This window comes from Ochotona curzoniae, unplaced genomic scaffold, assembly GCF_017591425.1.
Source record: "Ochotona curzoniae isolate NIBS_2020 unplaced genomic scaffold, NIBS_Ocur_1.0 scaffold_2587, whole genome shotgun sequence".
Classification (NCBI taxonomy): Eukaryota; Metazoa; Chordata; class Mammalia; order Lagomorpha; family Ochotonidae; genus Ochotona; species Ochotona curzoniae.
In genome coordinates, this window is record NW_024467096.1 from 17,293,407 (window position 1) to 17,311,379 (window position 17,973).

The 17,973-nt window shown below is 47.5% G+C and overlaps 1 protein-coding gene across 2 annotated transcripts in view; it reads right to left on the minus strand.

Annotated features, from left to right (window-relative positions):
- The window catches only part of TBCCD1 (TBCC domain containing 1), a 36,195-nt gene extending 21,123 nt beyond the window's left edge, over window positions 1–15,072 (minus strand). The window contains exons 1-2 of one of the 2 annotated variants that reach the window (XM_041002864.1): window positions 15,008–15,072; window positions 11,766–12,144 (exon numbers count right to left, since the gene is read on the minus strand). In XM_041002864.1, the coding sequence (XP_040858798.1) occupies window positions 11,766–12,101 (336 nt within the window). In that variant the 5' untranslated portion in view covers window positions 12,102–12,144; window positions 15,008–15,072. Of the gene's footprint in view, window positions 1–11,765; window positions 12,389–15,007 lie in introns of those variants that run through there. The other variant, XM_041002865.1, reaches the window with a different exon arrangement.
- Window positions 15,073–17,973: the final 2,901 nt, after the last annotated feature.

Consider the following 17,973-nt stretch of genomic DNA (forward strand, 5'->3'; position numbering starts at 1 on the left):
CCAAGCGCAAAAGAATAGGCACAGGCACAAAGAAAAAAGTTACTGGGCCCGGTGCGATAGCATAGTAGTTCAAGTCCTCGCCTTGCACGCGCTGGTATCCCATATGGTTGCCAGTTCTAATCCCAGCAGCTCCGTTTCCCATCCAGCTCCCTGCCTGTGGCCTAGGAAAGCAGTCGAGAACGGCCCAAAGTCTTGGCACCCTGCACCCGCGTGGGAGAACTTGAAGAGCTCCTGGCTCCTGGCTTCAGATTGGCTCAGGTCCAGCTGTTGCAGCTGCTTGGGGAGTGAACCATAGAACAAAAGAGCTTCTTCTCTGTCTCTCCTCCTCTCTGTATATGACTTCACAATCCCCAAAAAAGGATCAAAAGGATATTTCAATTTCAGAATTAGCTGATAAAGACATTGAGAAATTTTCAAAAAACAAAATAAAACCCCATACGACCCAGCTATTTCACTCCTGGGAATATATCCACATGAAGTGAAATCTGAATATGAGAAAGTGACATGCAACCCTATATTTACAACAGCACAATCCACAATAGTGAAGACACAGAAACCACTGAGATGCCCATCGGAGGAACGCATACACAAACTGTGTTACATCTACTCCATGGAATACTACTCAGCCATCAAAAAGAATGGAATTCTACCATTTGCAACAAAACTAGAGACTATTATACTCAATGAAATAAGCCGCTCCCACAGGACAAACATCACATGTTCACACTGATATAAGGCAAGACTCATGCAAAACACATAACAAATAGATATACAGGTGAACAAATATATACACACGTTCTCTTAGATGAACTGTACAATGGAGACTAGCATACCAGGCTAGCATATGATGCCACATCGTAACAGGCATCTCTACTCCCAAACGAAAGAATTCCTGCTGAAACAGTTAAATATATCTTGGAAATATGATTCCATGTTTTCTTTATCTATAGCTACAATTCCATGATGTTCATAAATAGCAGAATATCAGACTTGTAACTTACTGAAGGACTATAGTGTTGTGAAAATATGGGGGGAAATGGTAGAAAAGGAAAATGGGGAGAGAGAAATGGGGAATCCCTATACCTAAAAAAATGTACCATGGAAAATAATAAAAATAATTGTAAAGGCCCCGCATAATGGCTCAATGGCTAAAATCAAACCTTGCAAATGCCAGGATGCCATGCGGATACCAGTTTGGGTCCCAGCTGCACAACTTCCCTTCCAGCTCCCTGCTTATGGCCTGGGAAAGCCGCAGAGGATGAACCCAAGCCTTGGGACCCTCACTCATGTAGGAGAGCCAGAATAAGCTCCTGACTTTGAATCAGCTGAGCTCCAGCCATTGCATTCATTTGGGGAGTGAACCAGCAGACAGATCTTTCTCACATTTCTCCTTATCTCCATAAATGTGATCTGCCTTTCCAATATAAATAAATATAAATATAATAATTTTTAAATAAGAAAAAATATTACAGAGTAGTCAGTTTAGTGGCATTGACTAAGCCTCTGTGGCACCAGCATCCCATATGAGCACTGGTTCGAGTCTTGGCTGCTCCACTTCCTTGTGATGGTCTGGGAGAGCCGTGGAGGATCGTCACAGTCCTTGGGCCCCCACACCCACAAGGAGACCCAAAAGAAGCTCCTGGCTCTTGGCTTCTACTTAACAGCCCTGCTCTGGCTCTTCAATAATTTGGGGAGTGAACCAGCAAATGGAAAAAATCTCTCTTTTTGTCTTTCCTTTTCTCCCTGCAACTTTGTCTTTCCAACAAATAAAAATAAATCTTAAAAAAAGAAAGAAAGGGGCCCTGCGCGGTGGCGCAAGTGGTTAAAGGTCCTCACCTTGCACGCCCGGGATCCCATATGGGCGCCGGTTCTAATCCCAGCAGCCCCACTTCCCTTCCAGCTCCCTGCCTGTGGCCTGGGAAAGCAGTCGAGGACGGCCCAAAGCTTTGGGAACCTGCACCGCGTGGGAGACCCGGAAGAGGCTCCTGGCTTCGGATCGGCATAGTATCGGCCCGTTGCGCTCACTTGGGGAGTGAATCATCGGACGGAAGATCTTCCTCTCTGTCTCTCCTCTCTGTATATCCGCCTTTCCAATAAAAAAATAATAAAAATAAATCTTAAAAAAAAGAAGAAAGAAAGAAAGAAAGAAAAAGAATATTGTAGAAACAGAATCATGCAATACGTAATCTGCTGGAATTCTTTTTTTTCACCCATGTTAATTCCCTACATTTAATTTGTTTTAAAGATGTATTTATTTTTATTGAAAAGTCAGATACATACAGAGAGAAGGAGAGATAGAGAGGAAGACCTTCGATCTGATGATTCACTCCCCAAGTGACCGCAAAGGCCAGAGCTGCCCTGATCCAAAGCCAGGAACCCGGAGCCTTTTCTGGGTCTCCCACACGGGTGCAGGGTCCCAAGACTTTGGGCTGCCCTCAACTGCTTTCCCAGGCCACAAGCAGGAAGCTGGATGGGAAGTAGGGCTACCAGGATTAGAACCAGTGCCCATGCGGGATCACAGCATATTCAAGGCAAGGACTTCAGCTGCTAGGCCACAGCCCTGGATCCTTAATTTTTGTTTCTTAAAGGTTTTTTGTTGTTGTTGTTTAGTTTTTTTTTTTTTTAAAGTGGAAAGTCACATTTACAGAGAGGAGAAAGATCTTCCAGCCACTGGTTCACACCCACAAGTGGCTACAACAGTCTGAGCTGAGCTGATCTGAAGCCAGAAACTTCTTCAGGGTCTCCCACACGGGTAAAGAATTCCAAGGCCCCAGGCTATCCTCTACTGCTTTCCCAGGCCACAAGCAGGGAGCTGGGTGGGAAGTGGAAAACCCAGGACACAAACCAGCATGCATACAGGATCCTGGCACATGGAAGGCAAGGATTTAGCCACTAGGCCATCATGCCAGGCACTAGAAAAAAATCGTATTATGAAAAGAACTACGCATTGACTTTAATTTTCTGGAACAAACAACAACAAAAAATTTTAATTCCACTCTTTGAAGCAACTATCTCTGATGAATGAAAAACAGTAATATCCTTCCTCTCTTTGTATGACAAATTTCAACTTCTAAAGGTTTGCTTAGACATTACCTACCACGCAGAGACAAGGTGGGTGATAACTCTATGCCTTTTCCCTTCTCCAGGACACAAAATTAGATGGCATTTCCCAGGGTCCCTTCTGGTTGGATGCAGTATAACTGAGTTACAGTCAATAGAGTGTGGTAAACTTATATTTACCAATTTTAAGTTTGGCCAATACAAATTCTTTCCCCAGGCAAAAAATAGAAAAGAGGATTCTGAGGCCCTAATGGGTATGGCTGCAAAATCCACTGATTGACATAGTCCATCACAGTCTCCATTTACTCAGTTTTTCACTGTTAACATATAGCTGAGGTGGTTGATTGATTTGTTCTGTCCTCTGTTATTTTATGGTCAGGGTTCTGAGTTCAGCAGTTCGGTTGGGGGAATCCCCAAAGAAACTTTATCTGAGGTGAACCCAGACCAGGTTCTTTTTGTGTACTAGCAAGTACAGGGCCCGGCACAGTCCATTGCCCTGATCAGCTGGTGGTAGCAATTGCTGGATTGGTTCTGTTTCCAGCCCTGGCTTCCACTGGAATCAATGGGTGTTGCAGTCCAGTCTGGTTCTGCCCAGCACACACTCGGCCCTCACATAAACCAGTGGGGGCTGCTAGTCAAAGCGACCTGCAATACCCCCCACCAGGCCTGCCCTCCGCCCTGGTTTGCCAGTACGTGCAGCAGACTAGTCCAGTCTGTCCCACATTCCCTTCTGCTCTCATACATGTCAATGGGTATCAAAGCCCAGTTCCAGCTAACCAGCTCAACTATCCAGCCCTCACGGATGTTGTTGAGTGCCTCTCTGTCTAGCCACCCCGTCCCGTCCTAGTTTTCATGCCCTCCCATGGGAGTGGTAACCCAAGAGGGAGGAGCCCACTATTTCCCTCCCAGGTCTCTCTCACTCCCGGATTATGCACTTTCCAGGTGGTTCTGGCATTTGACTTGACAGAACTAGCCCCCAGTGCCAGATTCTGCCAGCTGATGCTATGGCTAAGCCCAAACAACCCTCACCCACTCTAACTTATGTTTGTACCAGTAGGAATAATCAGCTCAGCAGGCTTTTCCCTGATCTAGTCCACATGAGGTACACAGGTGTTGTAGCCCTGCTTAATCCAGTCTACCCCCATCCCAGTCCACACTCTCCAGTGGGAGTGGTTGTCCAGCAAGGGAACCACCCCTTATTCCTCCTGCCGGCCCTGCCCACTCCCTTCCTTGTTCTCACGTTTGCTGTTAGGCACTGCAGTCACATCTGGGACAGGCAACCTCACCTTGGCATTCCATACTCACTGTTTTTGTCGCAACCGAACTTGGCTCAACCTACACTCTGTTTTGGTGTTCGGATTTGCCAGTGGATGACGTGAACTGATTCAGCCTGGTCTGCCCCTGACCTATGCCAAACGTATGCCAGTGGGAAACTTTCCATGGCCTGTTCTGGGCTGTTTCCTTTCTTGCTTCTTGAGCTTACCTTCCGGATCTGTGTCCTGCCAGAGGAGTTGCCCAGGCTCCTCCATCAGAACCTCTCCCATTGCCAGATATTGCGCATACCAGGAGGTCCATGAGCCAGACCTACTCAGTTCACGTCCTGTCCTAGCCGGAACAGTGGCCTTTCCTGACTGGCCTTCAATCCATTCTGGTTCTTACTGTTGGATATTTCAGCCCAGCCATGGCTCGTCCATACCCACATACAGCTCATACATGGCTCAGTAGGGTTTGAGACCTAGCCTAGTCCATCTCACATCTACCCTGGTCCTCCAGGACACCACACGGTGTTGCAGTCTGGCCCGGCCTGGTGCATCCAGTCTCAGTCTACACTCGTACCAAGGGAGACTACAGCCGTATCCTGATCAGAAGGCAGCCCCCATTCCAGCCCATGCGCCTCTTAGTGGGAACCTCTACTCAGCTAGGGTGTCCCCTTAGCTCCCCAACCGGAGCTGTTCCCAGCCATAGATCACCTGCATGCCAGTGGTTGCTCTGACTCAGCTTGGCACAGCCCCTCACCTGTCCCGACCCCTGCCTCAGACACTGTGGCTTAGCGTCCCTGGCTCACACAGACCAGTAGGTGCAAGAACCTAGCTGGGCATGTCTTGTGCTCCATGCTGGTTTCTAATTTTACTTATGGGCTAAGGTTTGCTCAGTTCTGCCTAGTACGCCCGTTCCATTGCCATTTCACACCCTGACCAGCCATTAGAGCTACTTTGCCCAGCTTGTCCAACCCCCAGGTCTGGGTCACATGTTCACCAGTGGGAGCTATGACTCGCCAGGGAAGTTTCCCAAGTTTCTCTCCACTTGATCCCCTCCCAGACCTAGTTCTCATACATGCCATTGAGTTTTAGGCCAGTGTGTGCCATAGCCTGGCCTTCCTTTTGGCCTTGCATGAGCTGGTGAACATTGCAGCCCGGCCCACCCCACACCCTATTCAGGATGCACATTCAGGTGCTATGGCCTTGACCAGTCCATACTACTGTCGGTTCTTTAATCTGTGACTGATGGCAGGCTCCTTGGTCACACCCAGTCTAGTCCATCACGACTCCATCTCTTAAACTAACCCGTAGGGCTAGAATTTCCACAGGGTTTGGCCCACACATCCCCCACAGGATCTTCCCCTGGATATGGTTCTCTAGCGTGCTTGTTAATGTCATGGCCCTGCCTAATGTGACCAGTCTCCACTGGGTCAGTTCTGTTTCCAGCCCTGTCATCCACCTGAACCAATGGGTATTGTACTCCAGCTCGATCCTACCCACTTCATACTCGGTCCTCATGCAAACCAGTGGGAGCTGCAGCCTAGTTGGGGCGACTCCCTATAACCCCCACCAGACATGCCCCCTTCCCTAGTTCCCATGCATGCCAGTATGTACCGCAGGCTTGTTCAGTCTGTCCCACATTCCATTAAGCTCTGGTACTTGTCAATGGGCACTGAAGTCTAGTTTGACCCAACCAGCCTAATATCCTGCCCACACACATACTGGCAGGTGCCTTTCTATTTAGCTACCCCTGCCCCATTCCTGGTTTTCATGCTCTCCAGTGGGAGTGGTTACCCACGAGGGAGGTGCCCACTATCTCCCTATTAGGCCACTCCAACTTCTGGATTGTGCACTCTCCAGGTAGTTCTGGCATTTAACTCAACAGAATCTGCCCCCTTTGCCTCTCTCTGCCATCTGATGAAGTGGCAAAGCCCAACCAACCGTCACTCACTCTAATTTTGCTTGCACCAATCTGTACAGTTAGTTCAATCAGGCCCTTACCCAATCTAGTTCACATGAGGCCTACAGGTGTTCATTCCTCTCACCTGTCTCAACCTTTGCCTTTAATGCTATGACATAGTATCCCTGCCTGCTGCAGACCAGTTGGTGTGAGAGCCTAGTTCAGTATGACATATGCTCCATCCTGACTTCTATTCTTTTTTGTGAGTTGAAGTTTGCTTGGCCCTGCTCAGTCTGTCCCCTTCCAGTTGCAGCTCGGCCCACCCCACATCCTGTTTTAGGATGCTCCTTCGGGTCATGCTGCCTTGACCTGCCCAGATTGCCATTGGTTCCTTTACCCATAAGTGATGACAGGTGCCATGGCCACTCCTAGCTTAGCCCCTCACCACTCCAGCTCGTGAGCTAACCTGCGGGACTTGTATTTCCACAGTGTTAGGCCCACACTACCCCTACAGAGTTTGGCCCTGGACCAAATTCTCTCACGTGCTAGTTATTGTCTTGACCCTGCTGAATGTGACAAGTCCACTATTCCACCACCCAGTCAAGTAATGGTGCTCTGCTAGACAGGCCCCTATCCATAACTCTGGTGTTGACTGGTGTGTGGCAGTCAGTTATGCTCTATGCTCATAGCCCATCTCAGGATTCCTAATTTGGCAGGTGATTCAGTCTGGCCCAAATAAATCTTATGGACACTCCCCTCCAAACCATCAGTCTCAGTCCCCAAGCTTACCTGAAAATTTCAGGACCCTGTAACTGGGATTCACCCAGAATTCATCTCTCACATACACTAAAGCTGGCCTTATTCATAGGAGTCCCTAAGCAGCAATTTCATATCCTAAAAACCCCAAAGCTCGCTGCTGGGCAGCCAGCAGGCAGAGCCTGGCACAAATTGGTGTACTAGCCACCCAAAGCCATGGACTTAGTCACTGCCTTTCAGCAGTGGCTTTGGCCTGAGTTCCCAGCCTTGGATCCGGCCCGGCAGGGGAACCCCCCACAGCTAGCTGTTTGATGCTAGTTGTTTGATGCTCACACAACATCTTCCCAGTTCTCTGCTGTGAGTCTTGTACTGTGAACGGTGGTTGTTTGCTGTTCTGTCTTCTCACTGCAAAGACTCCGAGTTCCTTAAGGACAGATTCCGCAGCTCATTCACTTCACATATTCGTTACTTAACATTGCTTATGTCAACCCAGAGGTGTTCAGGTGGATCTGCCTTATATCTGTCAGATGGATAAGTTAATCTCTGGAACACTGGGCAACTCTAGACTTATTCCCAAAATTATAACTTCCCCCAAATCTAGTCTTATAAGACCACTTGCCTCATTTCATCCCATAAGATTTCCTCATTCCATCCCATAGGACTTTCTTCTATAAAGAGAAAATAAACTAGAAACCTAGCCTTCATTGAATTTCTGCCTATAATGGCTATTTTGATGGATGATTTGAAGCTTTAAGAGTAGCTACTGGGGCCCAGTGTAGTAGCCTAGTGGCTAAAGTCCTCGCCTTGAATGTGCTGGGATCCCAAATGGGCGCTAATTCTAATCCCAGCAGCCCCGCTTCCCATCCAGCTTCATGCCTGTAGCCTGGGAAAGCAGTTGAGGACAGCCCAAAGCCTTGGGACCCTGCACCTGTGTGGGAGACCTGGAAGAAGCTCTTGCCTTTGGATCTGCTCAGCTCTGGCCATTGCAGCCACTTGGGGAGTGAATCAACAGACAGAAAATCTTTCTCTCTCTCTCTCTCTCTTTCTCTCTCTCTCTCTCTCTCTCTTCTCCTCTCTGTATATGACTTTCCAATAAAAATAAATAAATTTTTTTTTAAAAGAGTAGCTACTTGCTGTATGACAGGTTTATTAACTTTTCTGCATTTCTATTTTCTTCTATGAAAATGGATCTGGGTGAAACACAGGCAACAAAAGCAAAACTAAGAAAGTGGGATTATAGCAACTTTTAAAAGTTTCTGTATATAAACAAAACATTCAGCTTTTCAACAAAATGAAAAGCAATCTATCAAATGAGAGAAAATGCTTGCAAACCATACCACTGACATGAGGCTAGTATGAAAAACACATAACAAACTCCTACAACTCAAAAGAAAACTTAGGCCAAGACCTAAATAAACATGTCTCTAAAGAAGATAAGCAAATAAAGTATATATCTTCAAGTATATAAAAAGGTCCTTAATATCAGTAATGATCAAGGGAATGCATTGCTAAGAAGGCTATCATTTAAAAAAAAAACAAACAAGATTTAAAAACTGTTGACAAAGATGTAGCAAAAAGTGAACCCAATACATGTACATACTTGCAATGAAGGAACCATGACTGGATTTGAACTACTACTGCAACAATGTGGAGGAATCCATCATGAGGGGGGGAATCAGGAGGGGATGGGGGAATCTCAGAGCCTATGAAACTATTTCATAAAATGAAATCAAATAAGTGAAAAAAAAGTGAACCCGATACACTCTTGATGGGAATGCAAACTGGCATGGTTATAATAAAAATGGTATGGACATTCCTCAAAGATTTAAAAGTGGATCTAACATGATACAGCAATCCTACTTTCATCTACATCAAAAGGAACTAATATGAGGGTCCTGAAGACATAGCCGTTCTCCCATGTTCATTGCATCACTAACAATGGCCACTATAAGGAAACAACCTAAATGTTGCTCAACTGCAGAACAGACCAACAAAATGTGTGAGTAAAGGGGTATGTATAACAGAACAGTATTCAATCTATGAAAGGAAGGAAATTCTGCCAAGTGAAACGAGCCAGATACAGAAAAACAAACACTCATTTACATATGGAATCTCATGTGAACTCAGTTACATATGGAATCTAAAACAGTGAATTTCATAGAAACACTGTAGAATGGGGACTACCAAGGGCTGGCAAAGGGGAGTGATGGAAAGGTCATGGTACATGTATGAGAGCTGAATGGGGATGTGGGACAGACTGGACTAGTCTGCTGCACATACTGGCAAGCACGGGAACCAGGGCAGGGGGCAAACCAGGGTGGGGGTTATTGTGGGTTACTCCGACTAGGCTGCAGCTCCCATTGGTTTACGTGAGGGCCAAGTATGTGCTGGGCAGAACCAGGCTGGACTGCAACACCCATTGGTTCCAGTGGAAGCCAGGGCTGGAAACAGAACCAACCTAGCAATTGCAACCACCAGCTGATCAGGGCAATGGACTGTGCCAGGCCCTGTACTTGCTAGTACACAAAAAGAATCTGGTCTGGGTTCACCTCAGATAAAGTTTCTTTAGGGATCCCTTCAAACAAACTGCCAGACTCAGATCCCTATCCATGAAAAGACAAAGGACAGAACAAATCAAACAACTACCCCAGCCATATGTTGACAGTGAAAAACTGGGCAAATGGAGACTCTGTGATGGACTATGTCAATCAGTGGATTTTGCAGCAATTTCTTCGTGCTTGGAGTGGCGAGATTGGCAGGAATACAGAACTGTTGAACTATCGGAACTTCTTGAGCAGGACCCTTGGAGCATGCCCCACATCAGGGACCTGGGATGGGTGGGAGACTGGGTGGGGCTTCTCCCTTTACCCTAGATATAGAAAAAAATACGTGGAAATGATAGTCTTTTAAAAAAAAAAGGAAAGGTCATGGTAAAGGGTATATAATTCAGTGATGTAAGATAATTAAGACCTGGTAATCTTTAAAGCACAGTGACCATAATTTATGGTACTGTTCTGCATAGTTAAGCATTTCTAAGAAAGCAGAACTCAGGTTAAGAGTTAATAATTATAAAAAAAAGGTAAAAGAAAAATAGGGAGAGGGGCCCAGACGGTAGCCTAGCAGCTAAAGTAATCACACACCGGGATCCCACATGGGCGTTGGTTCTAATTCTGGTGGCCCCACGTCCCATCCCTGCTTGTGGTCTGGAAAAGCAGTTGAGGACAGTCCAAAGCCTCAAGACCCTGCACCCGCCTAGGAACCTGGAAAAGACTGCTGGCTTCGGGCCCTGCGCGGTGGCGCAGTGGTTAAGTCCTCGCCTTGCACGCCCGGGATCCCATATGGGCGCCGGTTCTTGTCCCAGCAGCCCCGCTTCCCTTCCAGCTCCCTGCCTGTGGCCTGGGAGGGCAGTCGAGGACGGCCCAAAGCTTTGGGACCCTGCACCCGTGTGGGAGACCCGGAAGAGGCTCCTGGCTTCAGTTCGGCATAGCATCGACTGTTGCGCTCACTTGGGGAGTGAATCATCGGACGGAAGATCTTCCTCTCTGTCTCTCCTCTCTGTATATCCGCCTTTCCAATAAAAAATAATAAAAATAAATCTTTAAAAAAAAAAAAGACTGCTGGCTTCGAATCAGCTCAGCTTTGGCCTCTGTGACCACTTGGGGAGTGAATCATTGGATGGAAGATTTTCCTCTCTGTTTCTCCTCCTCTCTGTATATAAAAATAAGTCTTTAAAAAAAAAAGAAAAGAAAAATAGGGCAAGGTAATAGGCACATGCATGGTCTTGCTGTTGGTGATGGTTTCACAGTATATACTTATCGCAAAACTCAGTTGCATATATGCATTTAATAGGAGAAATATAAGGCATTATGACTTTCCACCTGTTCTGTATCTCTTCCCTGCTGTTACAAGAAGTCATGACCTACAAAGTTTTCTTTTGCTCAGTTCCCAAAGGAAAATACGCAGACGGTCCAGCCACAGCATGGAAGAAGCATAGCTGAAGTGCAGCATGCATGTAAAATGTTTGAGACAGAAGCTTTCATCACTAAGCCACTGGAATTTTTCTCTTGCAGCAAAGCTGATCAATAACCTCTTCAAACTCCAGAAGCAAATGTGGGAGTCATTACGTGGATAACAGCATCCCAAAAATCCATCCCACCAGGCACAATGACATTGCCACATGAATATAAAATAAAATTACTGCTCTGAGTTACTGAAGTGAATGCTTCTATAGCCTATGCCCAATTAGCATGCTGATTAAGACTTTGTGAAATCTTTCCTAATCACTAGAATCAATCACTCTCTATTCCATTTCTGTACTTTATGCGTATTTATGGCTGAAAATGACCTGAGCAAATAGCACGTTTTTACCAGTCAGCTTTGTTCCCCAGCTCTGAGCTCTGTGAGGGCAGACAGGCTGTCCTAACCATTTCTGAATCCCAGAACACAGCAGGTGCTCACTTAAACACAACCAGCCACTGTGACCATAGCAATAGCAATGATTCCTAACACTCATCCCAAAATATCCTTGAAGGCAATGAGAACAGTTCCCTCTCTCAATTACAAGGATCCTATAAGGAGACTGCTTTGGGACTGGATGCATCAGCATTGGTTAGGAAAGACTAATTCAGTAAATATGTTAAATACTAACAGCCTGCAACTGCTACAACTCAGATGTACTCCAGGATCATAATGGTCATCAACCTAAAGACTCAAGTTACATACATCTGTAACAAAAAAACACAGATGCCTTATTTTTTAAATCCAACACATACACATACACCCAACCATACCTGACTTCTCTGCTTTTCAATCTCATCCTCAGACGTACAGTTGGACAGAAGCTCAGACCACTCCAGGCGCTCTTCGGGTGTCTTCACCACAAGACCATCAAATATTTCAAAGTACAGCCACGCCAGCTCCTTGGGCAGCTGCAGCTTCCCACAGGCAATGCGCCTCCACGTGGACCAGGAGAGGCGGGGGTACGCCCCCTCGGCCGCGCGGGTCCGCACGTAGCTGGATATCTTCCTGAGATAGTGAAGACTGAACTTGGAGGGAGGGGGGGTCTGCAAGGCACCCACTATAAAGGGGTCTGCTTTCACCCAGAGGAGAACTCCAGGCTGCTCCATATTCTCTCCGAGGACATCCGGAAGAAAAGGCTTCTTTGCATACCTAGGAAACAAAGTTTCTTCACATTCTGATGTGAAAGGAGTACCATGTATAAATTTTTTCACTGCTTTTAAAGGTGCTACGCGTTCAGTTTAAGAAGCAGCTCACAGAAGAACAGATTTTTGGTCAGGACTTATTACAACCTATTTGAGAAAAAACAAAAAAAAACGACCTTACTTGGAATGTTAGGAACCTACTTGAGTTGTCAGGAATGGTTGTTTTAGCAAGAATGTGTAAATGCTTAGGGCAGGAAGCTACACAGGAGCTTGCCACCAGAAACCTTGCTCTCACCTTGGTAGGAACACTGGTCAAAACAAGGGGAACACAAAGTCACAGAGATGGTTGATTGAAGCTTTGGATGCCTCAGCAGACCATGCAAGCTCAGCAGGGAGCCTGATTTAAGATGCAAATACAGGCTGCAAAAATAAACCAGGGGGTGGACCCAGCACGGTGGCACAGTGGTTAAGGTCCTCACCTTGCACGCCGGGATCCCACTTCCCATCCAGCTCCCTGCCTGTGGCCTGGGAAAGCAGTTCGAGGATGGCCCAAGGCTTTGGGACCCTGCACCCGTGTGGGAGACCCGGAAGAGGCTCCTGGCTTCGGATCGGCATAGCATCGACCGTTGCACTCACTTGGGGAGTGAATCATCGGACTCCTCTCTGTATATCTGCCTTTCCAATAAAAATAAAATAAATCTTTAAAAAATAAATAAATAAACCAGGGGCAATTAAAGCACCTTTCATCTCTGAAAGGGTGACACACTCGGGCATATTTTATCAAAACCAGTTCATGTGTAGTACTTTTAGATTCTGTTTGTTGTTTCTTTGCTAAACAATGATACATAATTTTGAGGAATGTTTATAAAATTAAAAACAGGTGGAGGACTCATCCACAGTTTCAGAACTGAACAGCAATTAGCTAATGTTATGCCTTTTTCTAAACATTGATATTAGATTTTACAATTTTATGAGGACTCATTTATGTATTCTATTTTCATGTGTAAAAGTTTCTTGTCAACTGCTTTCACCAGCATAAATATTGCTAGCACCGCTACCCTTCTTCATATTTCCTGCATGATGATTTGCTAGGGGAAAAGCGCATTTCAGAAGCGCATTTGTAAAATAACTGACACTTCTGAAGTTCCTGACATATACTCCTATTGCTTCTCAAATTATTTTTATCAAACTCTACCATCCGTTGGTCACTAAATTCACTTCACTGATCATTCTCAGTATTAAGTAACATCAATAAAAACAATAAATAAAAAGTCTTTCTGGGGCAGGTATTGTAGCACTGTGGGCAAAGCTGCCACTCGCCATACCTGCAGCCCATATGGGCTACGCCACCTCCACTGTAGCTCTCTGCTAATGGCCTGGGAGAAGCAGCAGAAAATGACTCAAGTCTCTGGGCCTCTGCCACCACATGTAAGACCTGGATGAGGCTCCTGCCTTTGGCCTGGTCTTGCCTTGGCATTGGTGGCCATCTGTGGAGGGAACACCACTAGAGGGAACATTTCTTTATCTCCTTCTCTTCATTTTCATTAGAAAGGCAGGTCAGATTTATAGAGAGGAGAGACAGAGAAGGATCTTCGACCCACTGATTTACTCCCCAAGTGGCCACAATGGTCAGAGCTGAGCAGATCTGATCTGAAGCCAGGAACTTTTTCCTGGTCTCACATGGGTGCAAGGAACCAAGGTTTTAGGCCACATCTTCTACTGCTTTGTATTTTTAATACTTCCGTGGGCCCTGCAGGATGGCTCAGTGGCTAAACCCTACAGAATGTGACAGCATCCCATAAGGGTGCCTGCTCTGTCCTGGCTGTTCCATCTCCCACCAGTTCCCTGTTTATGGCCTGGGAAAGCAGTAGAGGATGGCCCAAAGCCTTGGGACCCAGCACCCCCGTGGGAGACCAGGAAGAGGCTCCTGGCTCCTGGCTTCGGATCGGCCCAACACCGGCCACTGCGGTCACTTGGGGAGTGGATCATTGGACGGACTATCTTCCTGTCTCTCATTCTCTCTAGATATCTGACTTTACAATAAAAATAAGTACTTCTGTAAAAAATATATTTCCTCATAAGTTTGATACAAAATATTTATTATAGTATAGTTTGCATCTGAGTCTAAGAAAATCGTGCTTGAGAATGATGTGTTCAAAAATTATCAGACACGGGCTACATGCTAGACAGCGCAGCACTAAATATTTTTGCACTACACATTGTTCTTTCAGATGAGAAAACCGAGGCTGAGAAAAATTAAGGGATTTACTCAACTAGCACAGCCCTGGATTATTTAGGATTACTTCACAACTGCATTGTTTGGGGACGTATTCTTGGAATCGGGTTTGGGAAGAATCCCAAACGATTAAAGCTTGGGTCAGCGGGCCCAGAGGTGTGAGAAGGGTGGAAGGGTGGCTGTCCACCGTCCCCGACCAGCGGGGTGGCTCGCTGTCGTTCTGACCAGATCCAGATGATCCAAGTTACAGGAGGGAGAACTTCGCTCTAAGACCTGGAGGGAGTCCCTGGGAGAAGCCGGGACGCCGTCCTGAGGAGAGCAAGCCAAAGCCACGTCCCGAGCGCGCAGCCCTCCACTGGGACTCGGCCTGAGTCCCAAATGATCAACAACAGGTGTTCTTTCGGCCAGGGCTGAGGGTGTCTCAAGACCCGAGGACACCGCCCCTCGGAGGAGGTACGGGGCTGACCTGGCTGGGGCCGCCTCGCGCCCCGCCCGCACTTGGAGAACACCACAGGCGTCCCGTCCCGGCTGACAGGTTAGGTCGCAGCCCCGACCTCCGCCGAGCGCCAGGGCAGCCTCCCCGGGCCGAGCCTGAAGCCTGCCGGGCCCACCCCGCCGGCCCCTGGGCGGTTACCTGCAAGGGCCGGCACCGCTCCGCCGCACCCCTCAGCCGCCGCGCCCCGGCGTCCGGCTCGCCGCTCCGCCCTCGCCGCGCCCACTGCGCAAGCGCGAGGCCGCAGGCCACCGAGAAGCGGAAGACCCTGTTCCTAGAGCGGCGCACAGAAACTCGGAGGACGCCCATTCCTAGAAGCCGACCGGCGAGTCTTAGAGTGCGCGCCTTTCAACTCCAGGGGTTGGAGGTCTTCCATTCTTCCACCGCACTCTAGTCAGCCAGCAGAGGCTGGAAACAGTCACGCGCTTTGGTTAGTAATCATGGCAGTTTGAGAGCGCTCGCTACGGGCTGGACGCTGTGTAAATCACCTTTATGTATATAGCTCTGTCACCCTGAAGTGCCTTTGTTTTACAGTGAAGAACCTCAGTATCAAAACCCCAACCGTTTGTTCATGGCTTATTGCTACTAAGAAACTGTGAGCTTGCAAGCAAAACGGCCGATGTGACCTTTAGCAGCCTATGTGACCTTTAGCACTGATGGGCCTCAATTCTTGCTAATCCAGGCCCACCTGAGCCTGGTCATCTCACAGGTGGCTCCAAATGATTAAGTGGGTGCTTCCCTTAGTTGCTGGAGGCATGGGCTGTCCAGCCGAGATAGGTAGGGAATGTGGGCTATTTCCCCTCGCCCTACAGACTTATTGAGTTGCCCTTTTTCAAGCTATTGTGGACTGCCCCTATTAAAACCCTATGAATGTGCAGTTTGGGGCCACAGTGGTAAGGGGTATTGGTCAGCCAGCTGCCTACTCTCAACCAAGAACCCAGGTTTGGATGTGCTGAGCTTGGATAAACCATCCTTGTGCACTTGGATCGACTTCAGACTCCTGGTGATTTCTGGGGATCTCAAAATCTGGGCACAACAACAGCTGGTAAAACTAGGGCATAGAAAGGGGAAGGCCAAAGCAGACCATCGGGTTTGTAGTCTGGGCTGCCCCTTTGTCCAGTTCGGTGACCTTGAGCTGACTGCACCACCTCTCTGTTAGATTTGCCACTTGCCAAAATGTTAGATTTGCCAACCACCAGGGAAAGAATAACTCAGCCAGATATATGAAAAGAATTTAGATGGCCTTTATTTCAGGGAACCACGGTCACGGGCTTCCCTTCCCCATGCAGCAGAAAGGACAGACATGAAGGAGTGAGCTGCAGAGGAAGAAGAGCACGGAAGAGAGGGGGAAGGGGCCCTTTTAAACTCTCCTTGACTCAGAAACCAAGACAGGGGTTACCTCGGCCCTTGTTGGGGGCGGGGAGGGATATGGGTCTGTGCCCCTCATTGATGCAACAGTGGTCTCACTGCATGAGAGGCCTACCAGAATTCCGCCATCCTTCTCCACCCTTCTCCTGCCAGTGCAGTAGCCATCTCTCTGCACCTTGATTTTCTGGCACAGCAGTGATGGTTGAGTACCAGCCGCCATGTGTCTGGCACGGTGCTAAGCACTAAGGTGATAGTAGGTGAGCAAAACAAAACACACGAGGGCTGCTTCTTCTCGGTGTGTGTAACAGAATAGGAGATACTGTGCACAGTAAGGAGCCATAAGTGATAAATGCTATGATGATGGAGGGCAGAAATGCAGGAACTGCCTCTGCCGAGCCAAGTTTGAGCTGAGGCCTGTGAATTAACAGGGCTGACATGAGGGGCTCCCTGTTGAGTGGGGCTCCATCTTAGCTGAGGCAAGCCCCCAACCCTTGTGACTAACCCAGCAAAGAGAACCACATCCTGTTTGGCAGGAATGCTGGAACCCCTGACTAGGCCATTCAAACACGACTAGGAGAAAAATGAGTTTCACTTGGTTCATCAACAAAAGGCTCAAAGTTAGTAATTGTTTTATTTCTAAGGTAGTTCCATTTAGCTCAGCCCCTCTGAGCTGTTCACGGTTTATGTTTTTGTTTTTTTAAACCCTGCTGTTTTGTAGTTTGGGGTCAAGAAACCTTTGCGGCACAAGCCCCTCATCACTGAGACCATCTTTCAAATCTTGATCAATGCAACACGTGAAAAGCCACACAGAGATATCTGAGTTTAAAAGAGATTGAGGGGGCCAAGCGCGGTGGTGCGTGGTTAAGGTCCTTGCCTTGCACGCCCCGGGATCCCATATGGGCACCAGTTCTAATCCCGGCAGCCCCACTTCCCATCCAGCTCCCTGCCTGTGGCCCGGGAAAGCAGTCGAGGATGGCCCAAAGCTTTGGGACCCTGCACCTGCATGGGAGACCTGGAGGAGGTTCCTGGCTTCGGATTGGCATAGCATCTGCTGTTGTGCTCACTTGGGGAGTGAATCATCGGATGGAAGATCTTCCTGTCTCTCCTCTCTGTATATCTGCCTTTCCAATAAAAATAAAATAAATCTTAAAAAAAAAAAAAAAAAAAAAAGAGAGATTGAGGGAGAGAAAGAGCGGCTTTTTGTTCAGGGAGTGTATTACCAGTCAGGAGAGAGAGTATGACCGGCCACTTTCACACTGCGGGATGACCTTGTGAGGGAAATGGCCACCCAGGGTTTTTATACATCTTAGGAACCGGGATGGGAGACGAGACGGCAACAGCGTCTCCATTTGTGCATGCGTATAGCACGTAGCTGGATACTCGTCCTGGCAGGTATTGACCTTCTGCAGGGACAAGGTTAGGGTATTCCACATTCCAAACACTCCTGGCTGAAGTGTCCACGTGATTTCGGCAGGGTGGTGGGGTCACTTCTGCCATGCCCAACCCAACAGTACCCTGTGCAAGGCCCTCTTCCTATGGCACTTTATATAACCATGAGGAGGACACTCTAGCTGCAAATCTTCATGAAACTACCGTTTCAGTATCAGAGGATGGGAGCAGCGATGGAAACAATGAAATGGAATGATACATGAGTAAGAGACCCAGGAAGGACTAATTTTAATTGATCAGGGAAATCTTAGTTAATATCCAAGTTTTTAAAAGAAGTTCCCCAGCTGAAG